Here is a 24047-nt window from a genome sequence, read left to right on the forward strand (position 1 = left end):
AAAATGGCAGCTTGATTGTTTGGAGGTAATAATGTGCTACTGGTTATTGCAACATTTCCCTAATGCATTAAGAAACACTCACAGAGAAACAAAACAAGGCCCAGGGCATGGAAATAGGGATGCAGAATAAGGGTGCTTCAGAGACAAAACGGTGTAAGTAAAGAATTAGCAAAGTAAATAAAAAAAAAAAAAACAAGAACCGTTTTTTAAGAATATTTTTCCTAGCAAATGTGTCTGCTAGAGTGAGAACCTGCTACTCTGTACTTCTTGCTCGGGATATTTGGCAATAGAAAGTTATACTAGCCAGAGACAAAATGTATGCAATATTAAATTGAGAAAAAAATAAAAAAAAATCCAAAAAAACTATTTTAAAAGAATATTGTATTACTAAAATTACAGTAAATCACAAAACTTCATCTCACGCAATAAATGTCTAACTCTGTGAATGGCACACATCACTGTATACCCTTGCTCAGTGCATGGAAACCAGCAGATGAGATGTCTGTTTTGTGTTATCCCAGAATGCCATCCACAGAGTTTGCTTACATTTAGTTTACAATGCCCTTCTGGGCATTATTCACTAGATCAGCCTTCTTGTATACCTGTAAACAAAGAAAAAAAAAATACCTGGAATCCAGTGCAGAGCAAAGCGCAAAGGCGGGCAGTGCAAGAAGGGTGGACACTGAAGCATCGACAGACATAATATTTTTACAAAAATTGATATTAGGAGTTTCAGTGTGCCTAAGTCACATGTGCTGGTGGTGTAACTAGTACCTCTCACAAAAATGCAAATATTTCTGGATGTGCAGCGTTTCAAGCAGAAACGCTGCAGATGCCTGCCACCATCACCACTTCTAAAATCAGACGTGATCATGGTGGTTGTAATAACCCTTTAAGTAAATAGGAAAGGATTTGGCGCTCACAAACAACAACATATTTGATAGAAAGTGAAATGACCAGATGTAAGAGAGATGGATCGTTTAAATAGATTTACATGTTAACATTCAAACTTACTCAATGGAAAAAATGCTACACTTTTTTTCTTTTATACATTTTTGCATTTAATATTCGTCACTATGTGTATAATGACAAGCTTGACGACAACCAGTCAAAAAAGAATGGTCTGATTGTAAATATATTCCTCGATTTATGTTAGGCAAGCTAACATGTTCCATTTCACATTTTTTGTAAAACTACAATAAAAAATTAAAAAGGAGATTTATAAATCTTGCAAGAGTAAAAAAGATATAATGCATAGCAATTTTTGAAAGTACAGAACAGGTTAGCGTGTGTTTGTTTTGCAGTTCTGAAGAGCCGCTACAGTCTGCTCCTTGGAGGATTGACATCGAAGCAGTATATGATGTCGGACCCAATATTGCATCCACATTATTAATGTAAATAAATATTTTAGAGTTCAACAGAAGAATTTCATATTAGGTACGTCTACCAACAATACAGACACAGATTTTTTATGTGGTTTTATTCAATAAAACTCAAGTATGTTATTTATATTTATATCTTCAATAAACTCAACTTCCACAGCTTGTAGCTTTATTCTGGTAGGTTGGTGAAAAGCCTTAAGCCAAATATTTCTCTGGGAAGTAAATTTGAGCGCAGCAATCATACAAACAGGTTTACAACTTACCTGGTACAAGATATTGGTTATAGCCACATTTTACACAAAAAAAGGACTGCATACATTTTTGAATTGTCATAATCAATTCACACACACACACAACATTTATGTAGTGTTGTTACATTGTATCAGTTTTATGGGATGTCATGTAATGCTTTGCACAAACAGATGTCTATTTAATGGAACACTATAGGGTCAGGAACACAAATATGTATTCCTGACACTATAGTGTTAAAAACACAATTAATTCCCCTTGGTCCTCCCTTGCCCCCTAAATATAGTAAAATCTTATTTTTATTCCAGTCTTAAATCTAAAGTCTGCACACAAATGAAAACAATGTTTACAATTTTCAGGTAGAAAAAAAGGTTATTGCGGTCACGCTCCTCTGCATCTAATTATAGTAGCTCTAGATTAGAAAAACAGCAAAAGGCCCATACCTCATTAGCCAAGTCCAACAGGACAGGCGCTGCTGGGTTTTCCATCACATCTTTCAAGTACCTGAAAAATAGGAGGTCGTATGATATAACATGAAAAACACCGCCAAGTGCAAGAGACTAATATCCTCCATATTGCTGAAGGTGAGCAGCTATTCTTAAAAATGTATAGGATCTTGAATCTGTGTGATCTGTAATTATTGATCTTTCTATTTTATTTTTTTTTATATCTCAATGGACAAGTTTAAAAAAACATGAATTCAAAATGCCAGGAGAGTTTGGTCTTTGCATCGTGAGCTTTTGCAAATCCAGGTAGTGGTTGACTTGCAACCAAGTACAGAGAACCAGAGGTGTGGAAGGTCCATGCACCATTAGCTAGGATTCAAACATTGGTTGCTATGATGCTTGTAGTGTCCATTTAATGATCACTGTGGTTTAACAATGAATCAATAAGCATATTTCTCAGTTAGACAACCTCAACAAAAGATTTCAAAAAGATCAAAGAAGGGAATCATCTTGTTATCACTATAAAAATTCAGGTCAACCAAAAGATAAGCAATTAAGGTAAACTATAGTGGTGAAGAAAGAGTTACGGTTTAAAGGGACACTATAGGCACCAAAGACCACTTCTTATTGAAGTGGTCTGGGTGCAGTGTCCCTGTTCCCTTAACCCTGCAGTGTAAAACGTTGCAGTTTTACAGAAATGTCTACATCGCAGTGTTAAGACTACTTCTAGTGGCTACCTACCAGACAGCCACAAGAGGTGCTCTCAGCAGTATCACAGAGTTTGACTCCGCTTTGCATGAGGAAGTCCAGCCTGTTGAAAATCCACATAGAAAAGCATTGAGTCTTCCCTCTCGGACACAGGAAATTAACATTGACAGAGGTCCAAAGAGGGAAGAATAGGGATGACTGTTGGGTAACCGAATGATTGGGTAATACAAGGAACAACTAATGCTAAACTCCACGGTCATAAGTTGATACTAACACTTGACAATACGGTCTGATCACACGATTATACTGACATGCCTGTGATACATATTTACCCTGTGAACTAAGGCCTAACTCCATTAACTACAAAGACGATTAAGTGGCAATGGGGGCAACCCCACACAATTGTACCGTACACTGAAAAAGGACCATAACGTGAGACCAGAGTGTATGCTTGATTATGTTTTTAATGTTTATGTATAACGCACCCCTTGAACCTGTCTTTGTGTCTCGTTTGTTCTTGAAAACTTACAATAAAATAAAGATTGACCAAAAAAAAAAAAAAAAAAAAAAGAAAAGCATTGAGTCAATGCGTTCCTATCGAGAAGACCTAATGCGCTTGGCGAACATGCGCAATAGGTTCCCCCCCATCTCCGGACGTCAGTTGAGGAGACCAAACCACCGCTGTGGGACATTAGAGATAGAGGGTTCCTATAATGTTAGGAATACAGTTTTGTATTCCTAACACTATAGTGGTCCTTTAATGTTAGAGAAAATTCCATAACGTTTCTGGCACTAGAAAAAGCTATTTCAACTTGTTTATGTAGTTTTTTGGGGAGGTTAACAAAGGAGAAATTCGTACCGTTTATAATACAATTCAACAGCTTCAGGGGTGTGGTGCTTGCTGTGAGTTCTCTTCATAAGTTTCTGAAAAGGAAAAAAAACCAAAACAGAGCTTGCTTACATAATGCATAGCTGTAACTGCCTCAGAAATTATAACTAGATTAAAAGTCTTGATCTCTATATAAATTGATCATAGCATTTTTTATTTTCTATTTGTGGTATATTCTGGTTACATAGAGCAGTGCCTACCACTGACACAGAGCATGCAAGACGCTGCGGGAAGAAGAATATGCTAGTTCAGGGGTAGGCAACCTTCGGCACTCCAGATGTTATGGTCTACATCCCCCATAATGCTCTTACACCCATATTGCTGGCAAAGCATCATGGGAGGTGTAGTCCAAAACATCTGGAGTGCCGAAGGTTGCCTATGCCTGTACTAGTTTAATTATGGATTGGAGGAAATAGATGTTTAAAGCAAGATAAGAAAGCAAATCATGTTCCATTTATTTTGGGAGGCTCCACATATACAAAGAGTACTTCACTTGTTATTTTAGGAGTCATTCCCCATTCGTATGACTAGGCATTTAATTTCATGCAATTGCTGTGAATAGAAGGGAATAACAAAGCAGTTAGAGCCACAATATACATTAACAGAAACGGAACACGTTTTAAGGTTAGTGAGACCTTTAAGCTAGACAGACCTAGTAATTTTAACTCTATTCAGTTCTTTAATACATATATAAATATCCACAAATATATACATACCCACACACGTATACACACACAGATAAACTCGAACACACACACATACACAAAAAAAAAAAAAGGAATGAAAAGGCAGAGGGAAAAAAAAAATAAAGTATATAAACAGTGACTGTTCCTTGGAGGGCTGCCATATGAGTGACACCCGTCACTGGATGATAAATGACTCCATTTTCTGCCTCTCTTGCCTTCTGCCACTCCAAGAGAGGGTCGTTTATCATAATCTCTGTCAGCGAGGGAAAGTAGCCCTGACAGTGCAAGTCAGCAAACATTTAGCACACGGAACCGTGCAACACAGGGAAATTATTATTGTCAGAATAATAATGGTTTAGCATAATTTATTACGGGTCCACCAAATAAGCAAAGGATAGATGTTATTAGACAGATGGATGGGTAAAGCTTGGCAGGCATCCACTCAGGATCAGGCAACGCTTGATAAGGGGAGGGGGGTAGAGCGAAGGGGAAGGAGGGTGGAAGGGGTTTACATCTTCCAAACCAATCACTGGGCTGGCAGTTCAATTACAAAGAAATAAAGGGACATTCATCATTCAATTAAGCACCTGTCAAGCTTCACAAAAGAAGGAAACTTCTAACCTGGTACTCCTGGGAGAAGATGCTCAGCAGAGTGGACTGCGATTGACTGGAACAAAATAAAAGATGGACAAAGTTAATTACTGGAGTGCATGGGGGGAGACAAAAGGCTAGTCAGCTTCAAAGGTAAGCCCCACTGCCCTGTAATCTAAGAGAACATGGAAACAAGTACGCAAAAGTTGTTTCAGACGGACAGCTCAGACAAAGGCTAGGTCAAGAAACATAGGAGAGAGAAAGGAAGGAAAGGAAAAAAAGAAAGGTTCGAAGACTGAGAAGACATGCTATGGTAAGAATCAACAGCAGCCTCATGTGTTGGCAAGATCTGTATTCATTTTCCAGGCCCACAAACTATCAGCTGCAGTTGGAACATGCAGCTTAACTCATTGGCAAAATATTGAAATTCACTTTTTGAGCAGTGAGGGAACCCTCTCTGGTAGCTGTCTTTTATTAAAGGGGTTCCATGAAGAAAAACAAGGAGGGGTTGGAAGGGGGACTTAACTCAATATCAGTAGCAGCATATGGGCCTCTAACATTCCCAATGAAAACGATGGTGCTTTGAATATAGAAACATTCTCAGCAGGAGGCCACTTTCCCTTGGAGTTGGTCATTTCCAAAGCCTCATCCATCCACTACTCAACTCTATGTCAAAGCACCTGGCAAAGGAGCAACAAGAAAAGAAATTCTTCCAACAGGGATTTCCTTTCAGTCTGCATCACGTTTCTCAGCTGAATGCACGGTTAACTCTTCAGATAGAGCGACACGCTGCTCTCGTACTGCTCATCAATACTGTGCTACCTGACGGCAGATAACGGGTTACAGCTGAGACGCAAGACAATCCGTTTAGCCTCAAACTTATCCTGATCGAGCAAAACAACTCAAATGTTTCTACTGCCCTTTGAATACCTCCTCCTTACCAAGCTCAATAAATACATAAACAAAATAAAACTAATATTACATTATAGGACAATATTATAGCAATTTACAATTCTGACAAACAAGCACTGCGTACATTACAAAGCACAATGAACATAATAAAATTAGGTGTGATACTTTCCAATGTCTTAATCAAGTATGTATAAAAAAATAAAAATCAAAAGAGAAAGCTATCAAGTGGGTAATTTTTTTGAACTTGTATATGATAAGACCTATATATCGCTAGTTGGGTCAAAATGAGTGCATTGCCCGATTTATTGGTGAACTTATAATTCATAGAGCGTGCAGATTGCAGGCAACAGTGTGGAACAGAATTTGTGCAAGCCCAATGTTGCCGTCACTCAAGCAATACCATCTTTCTCACATGCAGCAACAGCTGGCTGGGAAGCTCTAGTGTGTGCCAACATGCATTCAATGGGTAATGGCAAGATCGAGTATGTATACTGTGTGATTGCTGGTAGCTGGCCGCCAAGTGCCATATGGGAGTATACTCGTCTGATGATTGTGATTACGGTGTCACAAGGGTGATATGAGATGACGGGTGTGCAATGTTAGTGTCAGTGGGGTCACAGAGAGGCACGGATTGTGTGTGCGAAAATTTGGTATGATTTGTGCCATGCTCCAAATATGTTATTTGGGTGTAGCTGGTAATGCTGCATGGGTATCATGTAGCACGTGATGTAAGGATTCTACATTCTTGAGATAAACCTTGAAATAATTTTCACAGGTGTTTTCCCAAAATATTTATATTAAAAATAAATAAAATGATAAGTTGTTTTTTTTTTTTTATATGAAATTGCATTCCGCACCTGGAGAGATAGAACCTTGCAAACACTTCCTCATTCCACTTACCAGAAACTCCACCGTCATGTGTTGAGTCAAGCACAGGAGAAAAAAGAGGAGAGCAAAAGAAGCAAAAGCAGTAAGTATAAGAACCCTACGAAGATAAAGAAACTGGGAGGTGCCTTTTGTGGACGTTGACTAAACAGATAAAAATGTATTTATATGCAAGTATAAATATAGATTTTCCTCTTAAAGCCCATCTACCCGGCAGCAGATTGAGGCATAGCAGACATTTAAGGCACACACCTCACACACAGGAACCCCTAAGAGGAAACACGTACAGAGTGACGAAGGTGGTGAAAATAGGCAACTACAACAATATCCCTTATAGAAGCAAAGTCATCGCGTGCAATTAAAAATAAAAATGCTTCAGCAGGGGCGAGTGTGCATAAGCCAATGTGGTCAGACGTGTTGGTGTTGTGCTCCTGAGTGAGTGCTCAGCGACTATACACAGCAAGCATCTAGTTCAAAACCTGGGATTTTAACAAATGTAAAACGGTAGCAGAGGAGGACTCCACGTCTCCACTCCTACACAGGAGCACCTGGAACAAGATGGCCACTGCAGGCCTCCATCGCCAATATCTAGCTCAGCAGGCAGTGACGTAACTACCAGTTTGGTCACAGGCCAACAGTTCTTACACAAATAATTGTGGGATAAGCTGCAAAGCTCCTTGCAACAAAGCATACACAAATTAACAGACTATCTAAGAGAGGAGTTTAAGGGCCTAGGAGACAGAACTACAAACTAAGAGGGCAAGATGAAGGAGCTGGCGTTGGCGCACTACAACATGGCAGTAGCACAAGAAGCCCTAGAAGAGAGAGTGGTGAACTCTGAGCGCAAACTAGGAGACCTGAAGAATCGCTGCAGGAGAAATAATATAAGGTTATATGGGATCGACAAAATGGTAGACAATGCCGCCTACATAATTTTGTAACAATTTTTCCTCAAACTTCTGCCGCCATGGAGAAGAGGGGCGTATTGCTGAACAGGATGCATAGACTGTAGGTTGGCCATGCGCTCTCCTTCAGAGGGGGCATTACTATTGATGATAAGAATCCTTTATTTAGGTTCAGGACTGTACATAGTTACCTTATTAAAGTTTTTTTGCTAGAATGTTATTTAGATGGAGCTGTAACCCCTCAGAATATGTTGAGCCGCTTCCCTCTCTGTTGGCCGGGTGACCATTTGTATATCTCATACTAAATATGCCATTCCTGATAATTAGTCCAAATTTATGTGGGTCTATGATGGCTTCAAGTCACAAGTATATTATAAGTCCTCCAGAAGGCCGCCATTTTGGGGAGGAGATGGTGAAGGATGTAGAAATTTTTACTTATGTTGTATGGTGTATATAGTTATCTTATGAATTTTCTTTTCAGTTCATGTCCTATATATTAACTACACTCCCTTCATCCTCTGACTAGGCAATACAGAGGCCTACCTCGGTTACTAAGGGGGTAGTGCAATCTAACTGCCTCAATCTGACTTACAGTACACTAATAACGCCGATTACCCAGCCTGCAGCGAATCCAAGTACCGGTATCTTAATTAGACTCAGAGTTTTGTCTCATATGAGTACTTTTGGGGGGCACCTGAAGTTTCTCAATTGCCCAACGCAATTAGATTCGGTGACGCTTCCCCAACTATTATCTCCATTTCGAGGGGTAATCTCCACAGAGGAGTCTCTTGATTTGTTGGAGGCTCCTCAGTGGCGGCCGCTGACAATTTATCATCTCTCATAAGATATAGTGATACCAAGTATTCACTACTCAAGGCAACACTAAAGGTTTACTTCAGTACTTGTTAATAATCTTGTTATCTTTTATTTCATGTAAGGGCAAGCATCGCACACGTCTATTGTGCAAGTATGATGCTGGGATGGGAAGGGAAGTGTCACAAGCAATAGATACAATGGTAAACATAACCGATCACAGTAGTGTGCTACCTTGCAAACACCATGATACTAACTGTATTATAATTAAACTGTTAAGGCCTCTTGTGTCACAAAGGGCCCACACTAGCCGCTCATGGGGGGAGAGGTAGACAATAATAATAATTTTTATAAACTGCAATATTTACCTGGCAGGGTTAAGTCCTCCTCTAATGGCTGTATACCAAACAGCCACTAGAGGGACATCCCGCTTCTTAGACGACTTTTGGTCGTCTTATCGACGTTGGACGCCCTCACGTCATGCATGAGGACCTCCAGCGTCGCCGGAATCCCCATAGGAAAGCAATGAATAATGCTTTCCTATGGGGAGGTGTAATACACATGCGACCTTTGCCGCGGATGTGCATTAGGTTTCCCCCGTCGGCGGTTGTCAGCGGGGGGGGAGTGTGGGCGGAGCCTGACCCAGCACTGAGTTACATCGGCGCTGGATTCAGGTAAGTGTCCTAAGGGGTTTTAAACCCTTTAGCGACGTAGGATGGAGAGTAGGAAGGAGGGGGCGCTCCAGGATCCTCTAGTGCCAGGAAATCGGGTTTGTTTTTCTGGCACTGGAGAATCCCTTTAAATTTCAAATTTCAAATCCAAGTAGCCGAACTGGAAGTATAGCAGAGTTACAATTTTTTTTTAGTTTGGACATTTTTACCTTAAATTTGAAAGGTTAAGGTCACTTTGAATTCTTACTTTAGTGAATAACTCTGATACAAAAGTCCCAAGAAGCAATGTGCATACATCAGAGTTAATTATCAGGCAGCTAATGGTCAAAATACGAGTCTGTTACTAAATTGTGCATTCCACATAAAGTGCCCTGGGCAAAATTATAACTACCACAATTGGCGAGTCTGGATACCAGTGTGATATGCATAAACATTTAGTGGGTAGCACACTACTCCAGGGCTCCTGTAAGACATACAGGGTAGACACAGAAGAAGAGGACTGGCTCTTGCAGTAACAGATCAAACTCGGTAATTGCTCATGAAATCAGCTAGAAAATAGGGAGAATGCTGCAGAATAAACTCTGAGAATGGTCCTCTTAATCCAGAGAGAGTCTGTAAAGTGCTAGAGACAGGGATTCCAGGACAGCAGGTCCGTAAACTAACTTTCCTATCACGACATTGACATGTTACTTGCTGGGCAGAAGACCCTTTGGTAGGACACCCTGACAGGGCCGGCCTTAGGGGTGTGCGAGCTGTGCGGCCGCACAGGGCGCCATGGTGCAGGGGGCGCCCTGCGGCCGCATAGCTCACACGGCATGTCTGTTAGCCACAATGCTAACAAGACATTTGCCTTGGGCGGCATTTTCCAGGGGGCGGCAAAAAAAAGCCGCCCCCAAATGCCCAAGGCAAATGTCTTGTTAGCCTTGCGGCTAACAGACATGCCTGGCTGCTGGGCGGTCGGGCGGCGCTGGCGAGGGAGCACTTCCTCTGAGCTGTATGCTCAGCTCCCTCGCGCGCCGCAGAGTGAGGCTGGGAGCCGGAATATGACGTCATATTCCGGCACCCAGCCTCACTCTGCAGCGCGCGAGGGAGCTGAGCATACAGCTCAGAGGAAGTGCTCCCTCGCCAGCCGCCCGCCCAGCCCAGCAGCCACTGGACCACCAGGGAGAAAGAGACCCCCCCCCCCCAGCATTCCCAAAGGTAAGGAGGCTGGGGGGGGGTCTAAATAAATGTTAAAAAATGTGTTAATGTGTGTGTGTGTGTGTGTGTGTGTGTGTATGTTAGTGTGTGTCTGTTAGTGTGTCTGTGTCTGTTAGTGTGTCTGTGTCTGTTAGTGTGTGTGTGTCTATGTTAGTGTGTGTGTCTGTGTGTATGTTAGTGTGTGTGTCTGTGTCTGTTAGTGTGTGTCTGTTAGTGTGTGTGTGTGTATGTTAGTGTGTGTGTGTGTATGTTAGTGTGTGTCTGTGTATGTTAGTGTGTGTGTGTGTATGTTAGTGTGTGTCTGTGTCTGTTAGTGTGTGTCTGTGTCTGTTAGTGTGTGTCTGTGAGTGTGTATGTCTGTTAGTGAGTGTGTGTGTGGCTGTCTGCCTGTGTGTGTGTGTGTGTGTGTGTTTGCCTGTGTGTGTGTGTGTGTGTGTGAGACTGTCTGCGCGTGTGTGTGTGTGACTGTCTGCGCGTGTGTGTGTGTGACTGTCTGCGCGTGTGTGTGTGTGACTGTCTGCGCGTGTGTGTGTGTGACTGTCTGCGCGTGTGTTTGTGTGTGTGTGTGTGACAGGGTGTGTGGGAAGGGGTAAGGAGTAAGGGAGGGGGGGACGGGAAAGGGGGGCGCTGTGAAGATTTTTTGCACAGGGCGCCCAAATGCCTAAGGCCGGCCCTGCACCCTGATTGGAATAGAAAATAATAAAACTTTCATAGCTCAATCAAGTCCAATCATCTGCACAGGAGACAGAAATTAAATTGGGAAAATTGCTTTGGTTGGAGCAGGAAGGAGGAAGTGAAAAGAAACTTTAGAGCATTCTGGGATTGGTTCTACCTCTTCAGTTGGTAGAAGGAATATTCCATAAGTAATGGAATCTTGTGGACCACATTAGGGTGAAAGTTTTTTTCAACACATGTTGAAACACGTGTCAATGTTTTATTTCCTGAACAGCATGTTTTCCAAGAGACAATGTACTCTACAATCTGCAAAAAGGTGACAATCCAAGCTTGACTCTGAAACGACAGGTCATGGTGAAATTAACTTCTTTATCTTCAGTCTGTTCATTATAACTGTTTTTTATGTGCATCCCATACTCTTAAATCCATGAATCCTTTAAACTGAATTATTAAAGGGACACTATAGTCACCTGAACAACTTTAGCTTAATGAAGCAGTTTTGGTGTATAGAACATGCCCCTGCAGCCTCACTGCTCAATCCTCTGCCATTTAGGAGTTAAATCCCTTTGTTTATGAACCCTAGTCACACCTCCCTGCATGTGACTTGCACAGCCTTCCATAAACACTTCCTGTAAAGAGAGCCCTATTTAGGCTTTCTTTATTGCAAGTTCTGTTTAATTAAGATTTTCTTATCCCCTGCTATGTTAATAGCTTGCTAGACCCTGCAAGAGCCTCCTGTATGTGATTAAAGTTCAATTTAGAGATTGAGATACAATTATTTAAGGTAAATTACATCTGTTTGAAAGTGAAACCAGTTTTTTTTTCATGCAGGCTCTGTCAATCATAGCCAGGGGAGGTGTGGCTAGGGCTGCATAAACAGAAACTAAGTGATTTAACTCCTAAATGACAGTGAATTGAGCAGTGAGATTGCAGGGGAATGATCTATACACTAAAACTGCTTTATTTAGCTAAAGTAATTTAGGTGACTATAGTGTTCCTTTAAAATAGTGAATGTTAAACAATATATCCCAAAAACCTGCTTTGGGGAGTAGTTTACGGGAAAAGCTATGGTGACCAGAAATCCCATCCACTTATTGGTGCTAGCACAAAATGTAACTATACGAGTCACAAGCATCCACTGGAGTCGATAGTTGTATTATTTTTTTTTTAATCTTTACTTGTAGAGTTCACTGAAGAATTAGTGTATTAAATTCCATACCTACCTCAGAGCTCTTAATCTTTAGCAACCCCCCCCCCCCCCCCCCCACAGGCAAAGATAAGCAAGCAGAGATGCCTAGAAAGGGAGTACAGTATGGAAAACACAGGACATTGATATATTTAAAATAACTGACAAAGATCAGGGCTTTAACAATATGCGTGTGTGGTGTGTTTTGGCTTGTTAAGTATATGTTGAATGTTCAGTTAAAAATGTGAAGGATATTACTGGGGGTTCGGAGTATGGTGGCTGGACCCACCTAGTATCTTAGGAAATTAAATTTTAAGCCCCCCCAATCTAATATTTATCATTCCCACGTTTTTGTGGATTACAGAGTTCCTCTAAACCAGTTGTTATTAACTACTTGAGGTGGGACCCAAGTCACAATAAATTGTTTACCATGGATGTACTGCCTTCCCAATATGGCGAAGACCCCATACACACTGGGGAGGCCGGCAGAAGAATTCCAATTTGGAACCCACTGTGCCGCCATCCTGTATTTTATTTTGTTGGTTTTTTAGTTGATGTACCACTTCTGGTGACAGCATAGAAAAGTCCTCATAAAGCACATCTGTCATTAAAATGCTCGCAACTGCGCAAGGAGCCCAGGGAATCTGAACCCTATACCAAAGCACTTCATCAGTGCTCTGCACATGGGCCGTCCTGGCTGGATGCTTTCCAGCAATGTTTGTGAAGCTGGCATGCATGCAAGCCAGGAGAACATGCCATGTTTACAGACACATGCCAACCACCTTGTCCAGAGTTCCTTTCACTACCAATGTCGAGAGGCATGGTGTAGTTTGCATGTTTACACTTTACCACACAAGATTAAACAATATGTACAGTACGAATAATAAAAATAAATCAAATGAAAACCACTACTTTTAAGGCATTGTATCTTATCGTTTGCCTTTTCTGATATGCAAAAACCCATCAAAACGGTTGTTATTATTATGTGCATACAGAAGTATATAGATTTATTCATGCCCAAATTGCAGCAAAGATGCTGCAACAATGCACGCTTTAGAAATGTACACAACATCTTTAATTTCCTAAACACTGAAACACTGATGGCAAATCAGAAATTAAAAGGAGGTGGCGTGCCTAGACTAGGTGTAAAAGAGAAAATAAATACAGTTATCAGGGGCCAGGTAAAGGCCTCACTATCTGTTTATATGAATGACTTTGTAGAGTTCTTCAAGCAGAATTGAGAAAAACATTGAGTAACTAGTGATTTGGGGTGAATGAAAACTCAGTCCAGTCACCAAATTCCAGAATGTTTAAAATGATTCCTGCTGTGACTATACGCTAAATAAAATTGGGAAGACTATAAATTATATCCAAGTTTATTATTTACAAGCAATTAATTATATCTTGAAGAAAAGAAAAAAAAGCCAGGTGGCTTTCATTAAGTTAATTACTGTTAATGACGTGTGCCTCATGCTGTTTGACTATTTAGCATAACCATGTGTCAAATGAGCGTAGGAGTACAGAACTGTCTTCTTGGGGCATGAGTGTTCTGTCAGCTTGGTGTGGGGCATGCATCAAAAGGCTCAGCAGAGCACAGATCTGGGGGGGGGGGGGAACGGTGGACAAAGGAGTATGAAGGGTCAGTGAGAAAGGGACACCAAGAGACACACTAACTTATCAGTAGACATTCTGCTTGGTTCATTGTTGTACTAAGAATCACAGAAAGGAGACAATAGGCAAAACTTTGACGTAAATGCACACTACTGTTCAAGTGGTAAAAAGCAATAAGATATGCACAACACCAAGAGAATATAATTCAGGAATCAAGTGGAGGGTGGTGAATGCATATTCTAGTTATTCCAAAAAAGTATTACAATGATATAAACTAAAACTAAATAAAATTTAACAGTATGCATTGCAAACAATCATTCGTTCATATGTTAAGAAAGCGGCTCGATCCTCCTTTTCCTACAGAGCGCCGCAATTATGGAACAGCCTCCCGCACACTTTCAAATCTTTCCCAAACCTAAAACCCTTCAAGAGATCCCGCTCTACATACCTCAAAACAGAATGCACGTGTCATGGTTGAGTATATATTTCTTACCTGCTCTATGTTAAATTGTGTCTATATTGTGTATTAATATTATTTTTATATTTTATTGTACCATAATGTATAATTGTATCAATACAATGTTTTGTGGACCCAGGACATAGTACTTCAAAACGAGAGAAATCTCAATGTATCCTTCCTGGTAAAATATTTTATAAATAAAACACACAGCTTGAAAATAATATCATGGTCGGGTCATACACTTCATCCACCACGCAGTGTTGGAGAAAGATACATAAAAGCACTTATTCACTAAATTATGAACTGAATAGAATAGAAAATTTAAGCAACAATAACTGGCTTGCAAAAAATCTGATGGCTATTTTAACATGGACTTTATTTCATATTTCCATTCACTAAAAGGTGGTAATTAGTGAAAGAACTCTTGTATGCTGTATTTAGATTTTAAACCATATCCATCACAGGACATGACATTTTATTACTGACACAGTTCACTCTCCTTCTCACATTAGAATATATGGACAAATTAAGAAAAAGAATGATTAGGCCCAATCAAGAACCACGATTTGTAGTGCATCTGCCTAGCTAAACTAGTCCTGATAGAGAAAAAGTTCCTAATAATTCCCGAAAAGACTACCTAGAAAATGTTCACATTAACGGCAACATGGGTATATTGGATTGGCCCAGACATACTTGAAAACGAGAGAAATCTCAACGTATCCATCCTGGTAAAATATTTTAGAAATAAATAAATGAAATAAATAAATAAATCTATTATAAGTATTCAACTTTCAGCACTCCAGATGTTGTGAACTACATCTCCTCTGATGCTTTGCATTATGGAAAATGCAGTCCACAACATATTGTTTAAAGCTTGCCCAAGTAGAGCTCCTCATGACTCCCTCGTACCGCCTGACATCAGGGAAGTAGCGTGATATGAAATGTCCCCTAGGTCCCCCCTGGGTCTAGCGGCCTGGGTACTTTAGCCGTTATACATTTAACACTTAATACACATTTTACTTTCTACTGCTTTATGTAGCGAATAAAAGAGGTCAATTGTGCAAAACTAAGGATGCTGAGTATTTCCTCAAGTAGAGAAAAGCTCCCCAGTCTGTGCTGACAGACTGTACTATATAGATTTATAGGCACCCATCTCTTCTAATCTGCACTGTAAAAATTCCCTTTCTCCTTCCATATTGGACAAAGGGCCACACGCCATTGTTTGCTACTCAGTATTTCTCACTGCAAAAAGGCATGTGAGGGATACAATGATTACATAACCTTCACTGCCTTTACATTTCTATGCCATGACTGAATGTCGGGAAATACATTCACCGTTTACTGCCAGGCTTCATCTTACAATTCACAGAGCACTGACGATGGAGACACAAGTACCGCATGGTAGACATGACACTAGGTGCCACGTACAACAAAAGTCACATAACGGGGAATAATAAAATAACTCCCCCTGAATGAAAAAGTCAGCATGGCATCCTGCTGTCCCTGCCATATATGAACTGCTAATGGCAGGCCCTTGTACCTATACAGTACTTTTGGCATAATGGATCCCAATCTCTGTTTTGCATTGCATTCAATCAAGATCTGTCAAATGTTTCATAATCTTTATAGGACTTCATTAACTCCACCAATTGATGCTGAATAAACCAAAGAGGGCAGGCGAAGAGAAAACGTCCCAATGCAAACTAAAAGGGTAAACTAAAAAAATCAGTTCAAGGAACAAACTGAGCATGCTGGAGGACTAGACTCAGACTGGGCATATTCCAGAGTCAAGATCTTGACATACAAAGTTGTTCTCAATAGCTTTGCTAGACATCCAACAAGCAGTATTAATCAGAGAGCCAGTCTGTGATGTGGAGGAAGAACAGAAGGGTTAACTGTAGCACTATAATTATTAAGGGTCATTTACAAAAGGCTTCATCAAACATGTATATATTAAACAGACTATGTAGTTAAGATATAACTGGACTGTATTTTTTAATCTATTATAAAGATAATGCATTAAAGGCCAAAGTAAAAAAAAAAAAAAAAAAAAAAAAATTAAATAAAAAAATCCTTAAAGGACCACTATAGGCACCCAGACCACTTCAGCTCAATGAAGTGGTCTGGGTGCCAGGTCCCTGGTACTGCTTCGAAGGTCTACCTACAGTTGCACGCAGAACCCTTATCGCACCAAGTTTAAACACTCCAATTTGTTTTGTTTTTTTGGTTTGGTCTTATCCCATAAACCGTCCTATGTCCTATCACTAGTACAGCATTACAACAACATTAAAGAAATATTATCTGCCCACCGTAACGTCTATGTTATCATCATTCATGCATGCATACTGGCAAAAATCAACTATCATTTAACAAAAGTCAGAACACCATGTTGTCCTTGACATGTATAATTTTGATACATTTACCAACAAATTATGTGTCAAAAATTCAGTTAAATGGACACTATAGTCACTAGAACCACTACAGCTTAATGTAGTGGTTCTTGCGTCTATAGTCTTTCCCTGCAGTGTTAGCACTGTAAACTTTTTAGAGAGGTTCTTTCTAGTCCAACACTGAGTTCTGCATGGAGATGCTATATGCTCCCCATGGAGATGCAGCTCTATAAGAAGATGCTGACTGGCACAGTGAGGTGATTTTCTGCGCACGCGCAATAGCCTCCCAATCCTTTCCTATGGAAAAGCATTGGCTTGACTGAGATCACCAAGACTGATAATCTCAGCCATGGAGGCGGGGCCAGGCACGGTGAAAAAGAAAAGGTAATTTTAATCACCTTATTTCTCCACAGAAAGGAGGCTGGGGACTCTAAAAGATAGTCCAATGCTATAGTGTTAGAAGTACATAAACATTACTGATACTGATTGGAAAAGCTACTGGAATCGGGATCTGAGAGGGTTGGAGCACCACTAACTGTTTTTGTATATTATTTTAGCCCACCCAAGGGCAGGCTAATTGAGCTGTTGTCCGTTCTCAGCACTCTCTTGCGGCTTGTTTTTTGCTCTGCTTAAGTTTAAAGGGTAATCCAGACGTGCACCCCTTGCTCACGGTGCCTAGAGAGATATTGGCTATACCTCACTGATGATCTCTAACAAGGTTGAAACGATCATCTGGGGTTGCTGTATCTCTCGTGCAGAGAGAGTCGGCCTGTATTTCGGATCTGTTCTGCTCTTTTGGGTGGAATCAGTCTGAGATGCGAATGGCCTGGTTCTCTCTGCAATGGGTCAGCTAGAACCAGCTCGAGAACTGAGCGGGGACCCACCGAAGGGCTGGCTAATTGAGCTGTTGTCCGTTCTCAGCACTCTCTTGCCACTTGTTTTTTGCTCTCCTTATTTTTAGTTTCTCTTATTACTGTATAAAAAGTTTTTGTAATATAATTTTGCCAATTTGAACAACATTGTCTAGTAAGCAGTAACATTGGCATCTGGTCCACATCCAAGCTATAGCTGTGTCCTCCTAGATTGACACACAAACTATCATACCTAGAGCCAGTAGCAAGGACTCTAGAGAAGGTGAGCAGGTGACATATGAGTTTACATATTGGTTACCCCTACACTTAGTATACTTCACCAGCAAGCTAGTGCTTTTGTCTATTTTTGTCTCATTTTCCCTGAATCCAATTGGATAATGACAGAAGAGGGTTTGTGTCACTTCGGGACACACCTGCCCATGTGATTTAAGCCTGTCCTATCTGGCTCTATACTTTGTGCGTTTGGAGTATTAGTGTTTATATATATACAGCTCTATTTACAGACTATATTTTTGTACAGCACTTTACTGCATACTAGTCCCTTAATATACAAGGGTAAGTGTACGTTTTTTTTAGCTTTTCACTATATGCACTGATGGTGGTTTGTGCCACACAGTGCACCACTTTCTGTTAGGAGTACATACTTGGATCCGTAGCACTATAGTGTTCCTTTAACTATTTTTATGCACAAGTCCTGATGTAATGTCAGATGCACAGAAACCAAGTAGCATTCACATAATGAAATTATTTGAAATATCAAGGACAGGTGTAGTGTCAGACAGCGAACTGTGTCTTCAATGGCATCTTCTGTCTGCACAATCTATCCAGTTTAGATGTTCTTATTTTGAAAATATTTTTTTCTTTTCTAGTTCCTCTAAGCCAGTGTTTTATTTATTTTCCTTGTATTACGCAAGACAAAAAAGTAACTAGACCATATTTTATATTATATATACATATATTTTTTTTGAGAGAGATAGAAAGAGAGAGAGAGAGAGAGAGAGAGAGAGAGAGAGAGAGAGAGAGAGAGAATTAAATGTCTACATAAAATATGGTCTAGTATATTTATTTGTTGATTTAGATTTACACCGCTAAATCTATGGAGATAGACAGACAGACACAGATAGAGAGATAGATAGATAGATAGATAGATAGAGAGATAGATAGATAGAGAGATAGAGAGATAGACAGACAGACACAGATAGAGAGATGGAGAGATAGAGAGATAGAGAGATAGAGAGATAGAGAGATAGATAGATAGATAGATAGATAGATAGATAGAGAGATAGATAGACAGACAGACACAGATAGATAGATAGATAGATAGATAGATAGATAGAGAGATAGAGAGATAGAGAGATAGAGAGATAGAGAGATAGAGAGATAGATAGACAGACAGACACAGATAGAGAGATAGAGAGATAGATAGACAGACAGACACAGATAGATAGATAGAGAGATAGATAGACAGACAGACACAGATAGAGAGATAGAGAGATAGATAGATAGATAGATAGAGAGATAGATAGACAGACACAGATAGAGAGATAGAGAGATAGATAGACAGACAGACACAGATAGATAGATAGATAGATAGATAGATAGAGAGATAGAGAGATAGAGAGATAGATAGACAGACAGACACAGATAGAGAGATGGAGAGATAGAGAGATAGATAGATAGATAGAGAGATAGATAGACAGACACAGATAGAGAGATAGATAGACAGACAGACACAGATAGATAGATAGATAGAGAGATAGAGAGATAGAGAGATAGAGAGATAGAGAGATAGAGAGATAGATAGACAGACAGACACAGATAGAGAGATAGAGAGATAGATAGAGAGATAGAGAGATAGATAGACAGACAGACACAGATAGAGAGATGGAGAGATAGAGAGATAGATAGATAGAGAGAGAGAGAGAGAGAGAGAGAGAGAGAGAGAGATAGAGAGATAGATAGATAGCTTTATACACATTTACACACACTAAATATTACTCTGCTCTTAGCTAACAAATTGAAGAAGGGTCTAACAAGTGAAGATACTGGAATTCTATTTTATTTCCCTTGTCCAGAAAGATAAATTTGCTAATGCAAAAACCATATTGGGAACTTAACGCAGCATATTGAGCTAGACACCCCTAATTAGTCTAGAGAGAGCAATGAGCTCTTCACATAATTATGCATGATTAACCCCTTTTGTTCCAGAGTCTCTATCTGGGTAGGAGTTTTTAGCAATACTCTTGGCATGCGATCGGCAGTAGAAACACACAAACCAGCTTTCATTGTTTATGGCAACATGAAACTTGGTAAAACACCAAAAACTGTATTTCACAGACTGCAGAAAAAGACAAGAACCGTTATTCCTTTTAATTATAGGGATATTGCAAGCTAGACCTGGGCAAAAACGTATCTATGTGTATTGCATTTAAATAAACAAAGGGGCGGACTGAGACAGTCACATGTAGCTGGTGGTCCTCAAGGCAAACCTGAAATTCAGCCTTTTACCATAGGAAACCCCATTATTTAAGTACCTTGCTCTATTCAATAGGGAATATACCAAGCCAAGCATTTTGAATTTTATTTAGCTGGACTCACAGTGTTGGTCTCCTTGCGTGGCTGCTAACACATTTGAGGTGGGCCCTATTCCACCCACTTCGAACCACTGGGGAATATCCTGATCCCAACTGATGAACTGGTCTAGACCTTACTGGGAGACTTCTGAGGCCCAGCAAAGTTGGCTACTATTCAAGATGGCCATCGATCTAAGGTATGCTTTACAACATACCTCCACATTTATAACCTCCGACATGGACCTTCTTATATACCCTTTGATCGATTATGCTCCAAATAGACTATGCTACATAAATGAGCAATTGGTTTTGCATCTATGCTCCAGGCCAGATGTTTCATGAATTAACTTCCTCGACAACAACATAGGGAGGGAGGTTACGCTGAATGTCCCCAGAAGGTCACCGCATGAGCTGAGACAGGAGAAGAGGTTAAGGATGCAGAGTCCAGTTCCCAAACACACCACCACAAAGGCCCTAAGGGGTCGAAACGTTGCTTTTTGGTTCCTTGTTCCAATAAAGATTGCCTACATTTTGGAATATGCTGGAGTGCCTGGATTATTCTTTATATTCAAACTCACCACCACACCTAGGCCAAGATTGGACTGGGGTCAAACTCCGAAGCACAGCTCACACCTTCAAAAAATCCCTGATCTGATGGGTGCATTCCATGGAAAGATCCCGATATTCCCGGATGTGGCTGGATCAGTGAGACTTTTGTGCTAGTGCTTGGGGCTGATGGAGCAATCTCCTATGGAAATAATAAGACGGAACACTGGCCTAAAACACTGTTCCTAGTGGAGATAGAAGCTACAACTTGCTGACAAGGCACAAGAAAGGCTGACATGATCAACCAGGGTTGCTGTATCTCTTGTGCAGAGGCAACTTACAGGCATTTCAGTTCTGGACTGCCGTTATGGGCAGGATCAGACTCATACGCAAATCATATAGGTTGTCTCTGTAATGTCCAAAGAGAGCAAAAACTTTGAGACTAGATTGAGGGCTAACCGAAGAGCAAGCTATTGAGTTTTGCCGACAACAGTGGAGTCACTACCATATTATGTTCCATATATTTTGGAAATCGAGTGAAGCCTCTCCATTGCATATACTAATTACTTATCATAGCACCTCCGTAGGCCTGTAAAAAGTTTTGAACAGTAAAAGCAAACAGAAATAATACCAGCTTAGGAAACAGTATGGCCTGCAGTAACCTCCAATATACCTCATTATCTCTCCACAAGATATCAGCATCTTGATGTGCAAGGTTTCCATATCTCTACTTGTAAATACATGCCTCACTTGAACATATTGATAATGCACTGCCAATATCTATTATTTCAAACAAATTTAAAATTGCAAGCCTTTAACTACTGACACCCTGCAACTACTCCTGGACCATCAATACATGCCTATAACCACATGCCCACAATCATGAACCTGAAGTTATACATGTTATAATATACGTTCCATAAGCTTGTCATAGGCATGATATAATACGTTACCATAATGCTACACCTAACAACAAAAAAAAAACAAATTAGGTTTTGACAAATGTTTTGTTCATTGCCACAATTGTGTTTTTGGCATTTGCTTAATTGTGTCTACAGCTTTTGAATAAACATTGATTGAAATGCTTAAAATGGTGTTGAAACTCCTCGTGAATAGTTTTAAGAATTTTAGAACATTTGAAGAGCATGCCCTTCAGACACACATAACTAAGGTGTTTTAATTACAATTATGCTAAGAGTATGGGTGTGAAAAACTTCACATCAGACATCTACCGAACTCTAGTTTGTAAGAAATTGATTTTCAAACATATGCATTGAATATATAACTAGTTTATCGCATCATGTAGCTTACAATGATATCTTACCCTTTCCAAAATATGTATCCGTATACTATGTAAATATGTATACAAGTGTGGATCCTAGACAAATCACAGCATTGATAAATCCGTGGCTTTGAAATAAGCCTGACACATCGGCATTTCAATCAGGGACACATACATCTGAAGACTACAATCTACATTTTAATTAATGCATCTATAAGATATGCATTTTCAGGTGTGCTAGTTAAATTGCAACTGTCATGCCAAACATTACGTGGTGACACTTTGTATAATATTGATTTTAACCTGTATGTTGTGCTAGCAGATGTAAGGATATCAATTTAGTTAATGCTACATTTTCCTTAGCCTGCCTATAGCATAGCAGTAAAGACTATAAATATGTAGTACAAGACAAGCTGCTGGTGAGGCCATATCATCCACAATGCCTAATGTGAACTATGCAGAAATATTAACACAGTAAATGAGTTTAAGCATGCGTGGGATAGGAATAAGGCTATCCTAACTATAAGATAAGGCCAGAGACTAATGAAAGTATTTAGAAAATTGGGCAGACTAGATGGGCCGAATGGTTCTTATCTGCCGTCACATTCTATGTTTCTATATACACACTGACCTAACATACAACTACACCCATGCTTTCACATACACACTGACCCTTCATACAAACGCAATAATGACTGCTATGTCACAGGCACACATTGAATAGAAAGAAAAAATGCCGTTCATAATCGTTTGAAAACAGAAGTAACTTTTACTCACTTAGGGATTGAGATTTTGAGGTGTAGGATGGAGACAGAAAAATAAATCTATATCTTTTGATAAATCCAACACTCTGGATGAAACAAATTACAGTTCTACTCTTAGGACCTTCTTCAGAACAGTCAAAAAATACATATTATACAGATACATAGACATAGAATACAAAGGTGGGGACACAGCATAAAAAAAAAAAAATATATATATATATATATATATATATGTATATATATATATTTTTTTTTAATCACTAAAATTAGCCAAAACTGTTATTGAACATCTGCTGACCTGTGCAAGCTTTACCAGGTACATATTTGATAAATATTGCTATTATTTATTATACTAATTGTACGAATTTCAGTCATGATATTTTTTTTCTCAACAGATTTAGTTCTAATTCTAAAAGGTGTCGTTACTGAAGCCAAGTTCATGTTTAATGGGTAACTTTAAAATGAAATTGTACATTAATCTTATCATTTCTTCTTGGCGTCTGTCTAAAATAAAATAGGTCTATATGCCCCATTATGAATAAGACGGCAAAAAGAACGATCAATATATCTCTTTACTAATCGCATTATCTTGTGTTAATTTCGCCCTTGTTAAATGATGAATTTAAATCAAGCAGACCACTTTTGTTAGAATCACGGCATTTAATTAATGTAGCAGATTCAAAACACATTTCCACCAATTTAAACTGTTTACCGCTCCCTAATTGGAAATCTACTGCTATTCATAAGTAACTGGTTACCTGGCAAAGATGGGAACTAGCAAGCAGAAGGCTATGCCGGCCTGCCTAATCACCATTTCAATGGCACATGCCACAGTAGCCAAGTGCTCGTTTACTAGATTGATCATGGTAGATAAACTCCAAATAACAGAGAAATTAACAAATGCTTGACATGTGCTCAACATCCATTATTGTGACAGTGTTCAGAGGATGCTAAGCCTGGGAAGATTCTTCATTTGCATTCATGTTCCCCAAGAGAGAGCCACAAAACATATTGCATCCCTGTCCTTGCTCCAGATAAACTCTGCCCCGATAACAGTCCACTGCTGACCCTACTTATAATATCATTAACGCAGTTGTAACGTGCCTCAATTTATTTTAGGTGAATTGGCATAAAAAAGGGGGAAACAAAAATGTGAATTTAGGGAGTTACAAAATATGGAGTAGATTAGAGGTTTGACTTTTATAATTTCATTATTAATATTTTAGGTTAAGTTAAAAAAAAAAATAATGCAAGGATAAAATATTTCACAGGCATGTCATTCAATTATTGGCGTCAAGTTATGGTGGGAGGAGTTGAGATAAGTTCCGCCATCCCTCCTAAATGTCTAAGG

General features: G+C 39.6%; 1 protein-coding gene across 2 annotated transcripts in view; it reads right to left on the bottom strand.

Moving 5' to 3' along the window:
* CDIN1 (CDAN1 interacting nuclease 1) overlaps positions 1 to 24047 on the bottom strand; it is a 245486-nt gene that overhangs the window by 189568 nt on the left and 31871 nt on the right. For both annotated transcript variants that reach the window (XM_063440334.1, XM_063440335.1), the window contains exons 3-5: positions 4982 to 5027; positions 3645 to 3709; positions 2075 to 2135 (exon numbers count right to left, since the gene is read on the bottom strand). In XM_063440334.1, coding sequence (XP_063296404.1) covers positions 2075 to 2135; positions 3645 to 3709; positions 4982 to 5027 — 172 coding nt within the window. The remainder of the gene's footprint in view (positions 1 to 2074; positions 2136 to 3644; positions 3710 to 4981; positions 5028 to 24047) is intronic.

This window comes from Pelobates fuscus, chromosome 13, assembly GCF_036172605.1.
Source record: "Pelobates fuscus isolate aPelFus1 chromosome 13, aPelFus1.pri, whole genome shotgun sequence".
Classification (NCBI taxonomy): Eukaryota; Metazoa; Chordata; class Amphibia; order Anura; family Pelobatidae; genus Pelobates; species Pelobates fuscus.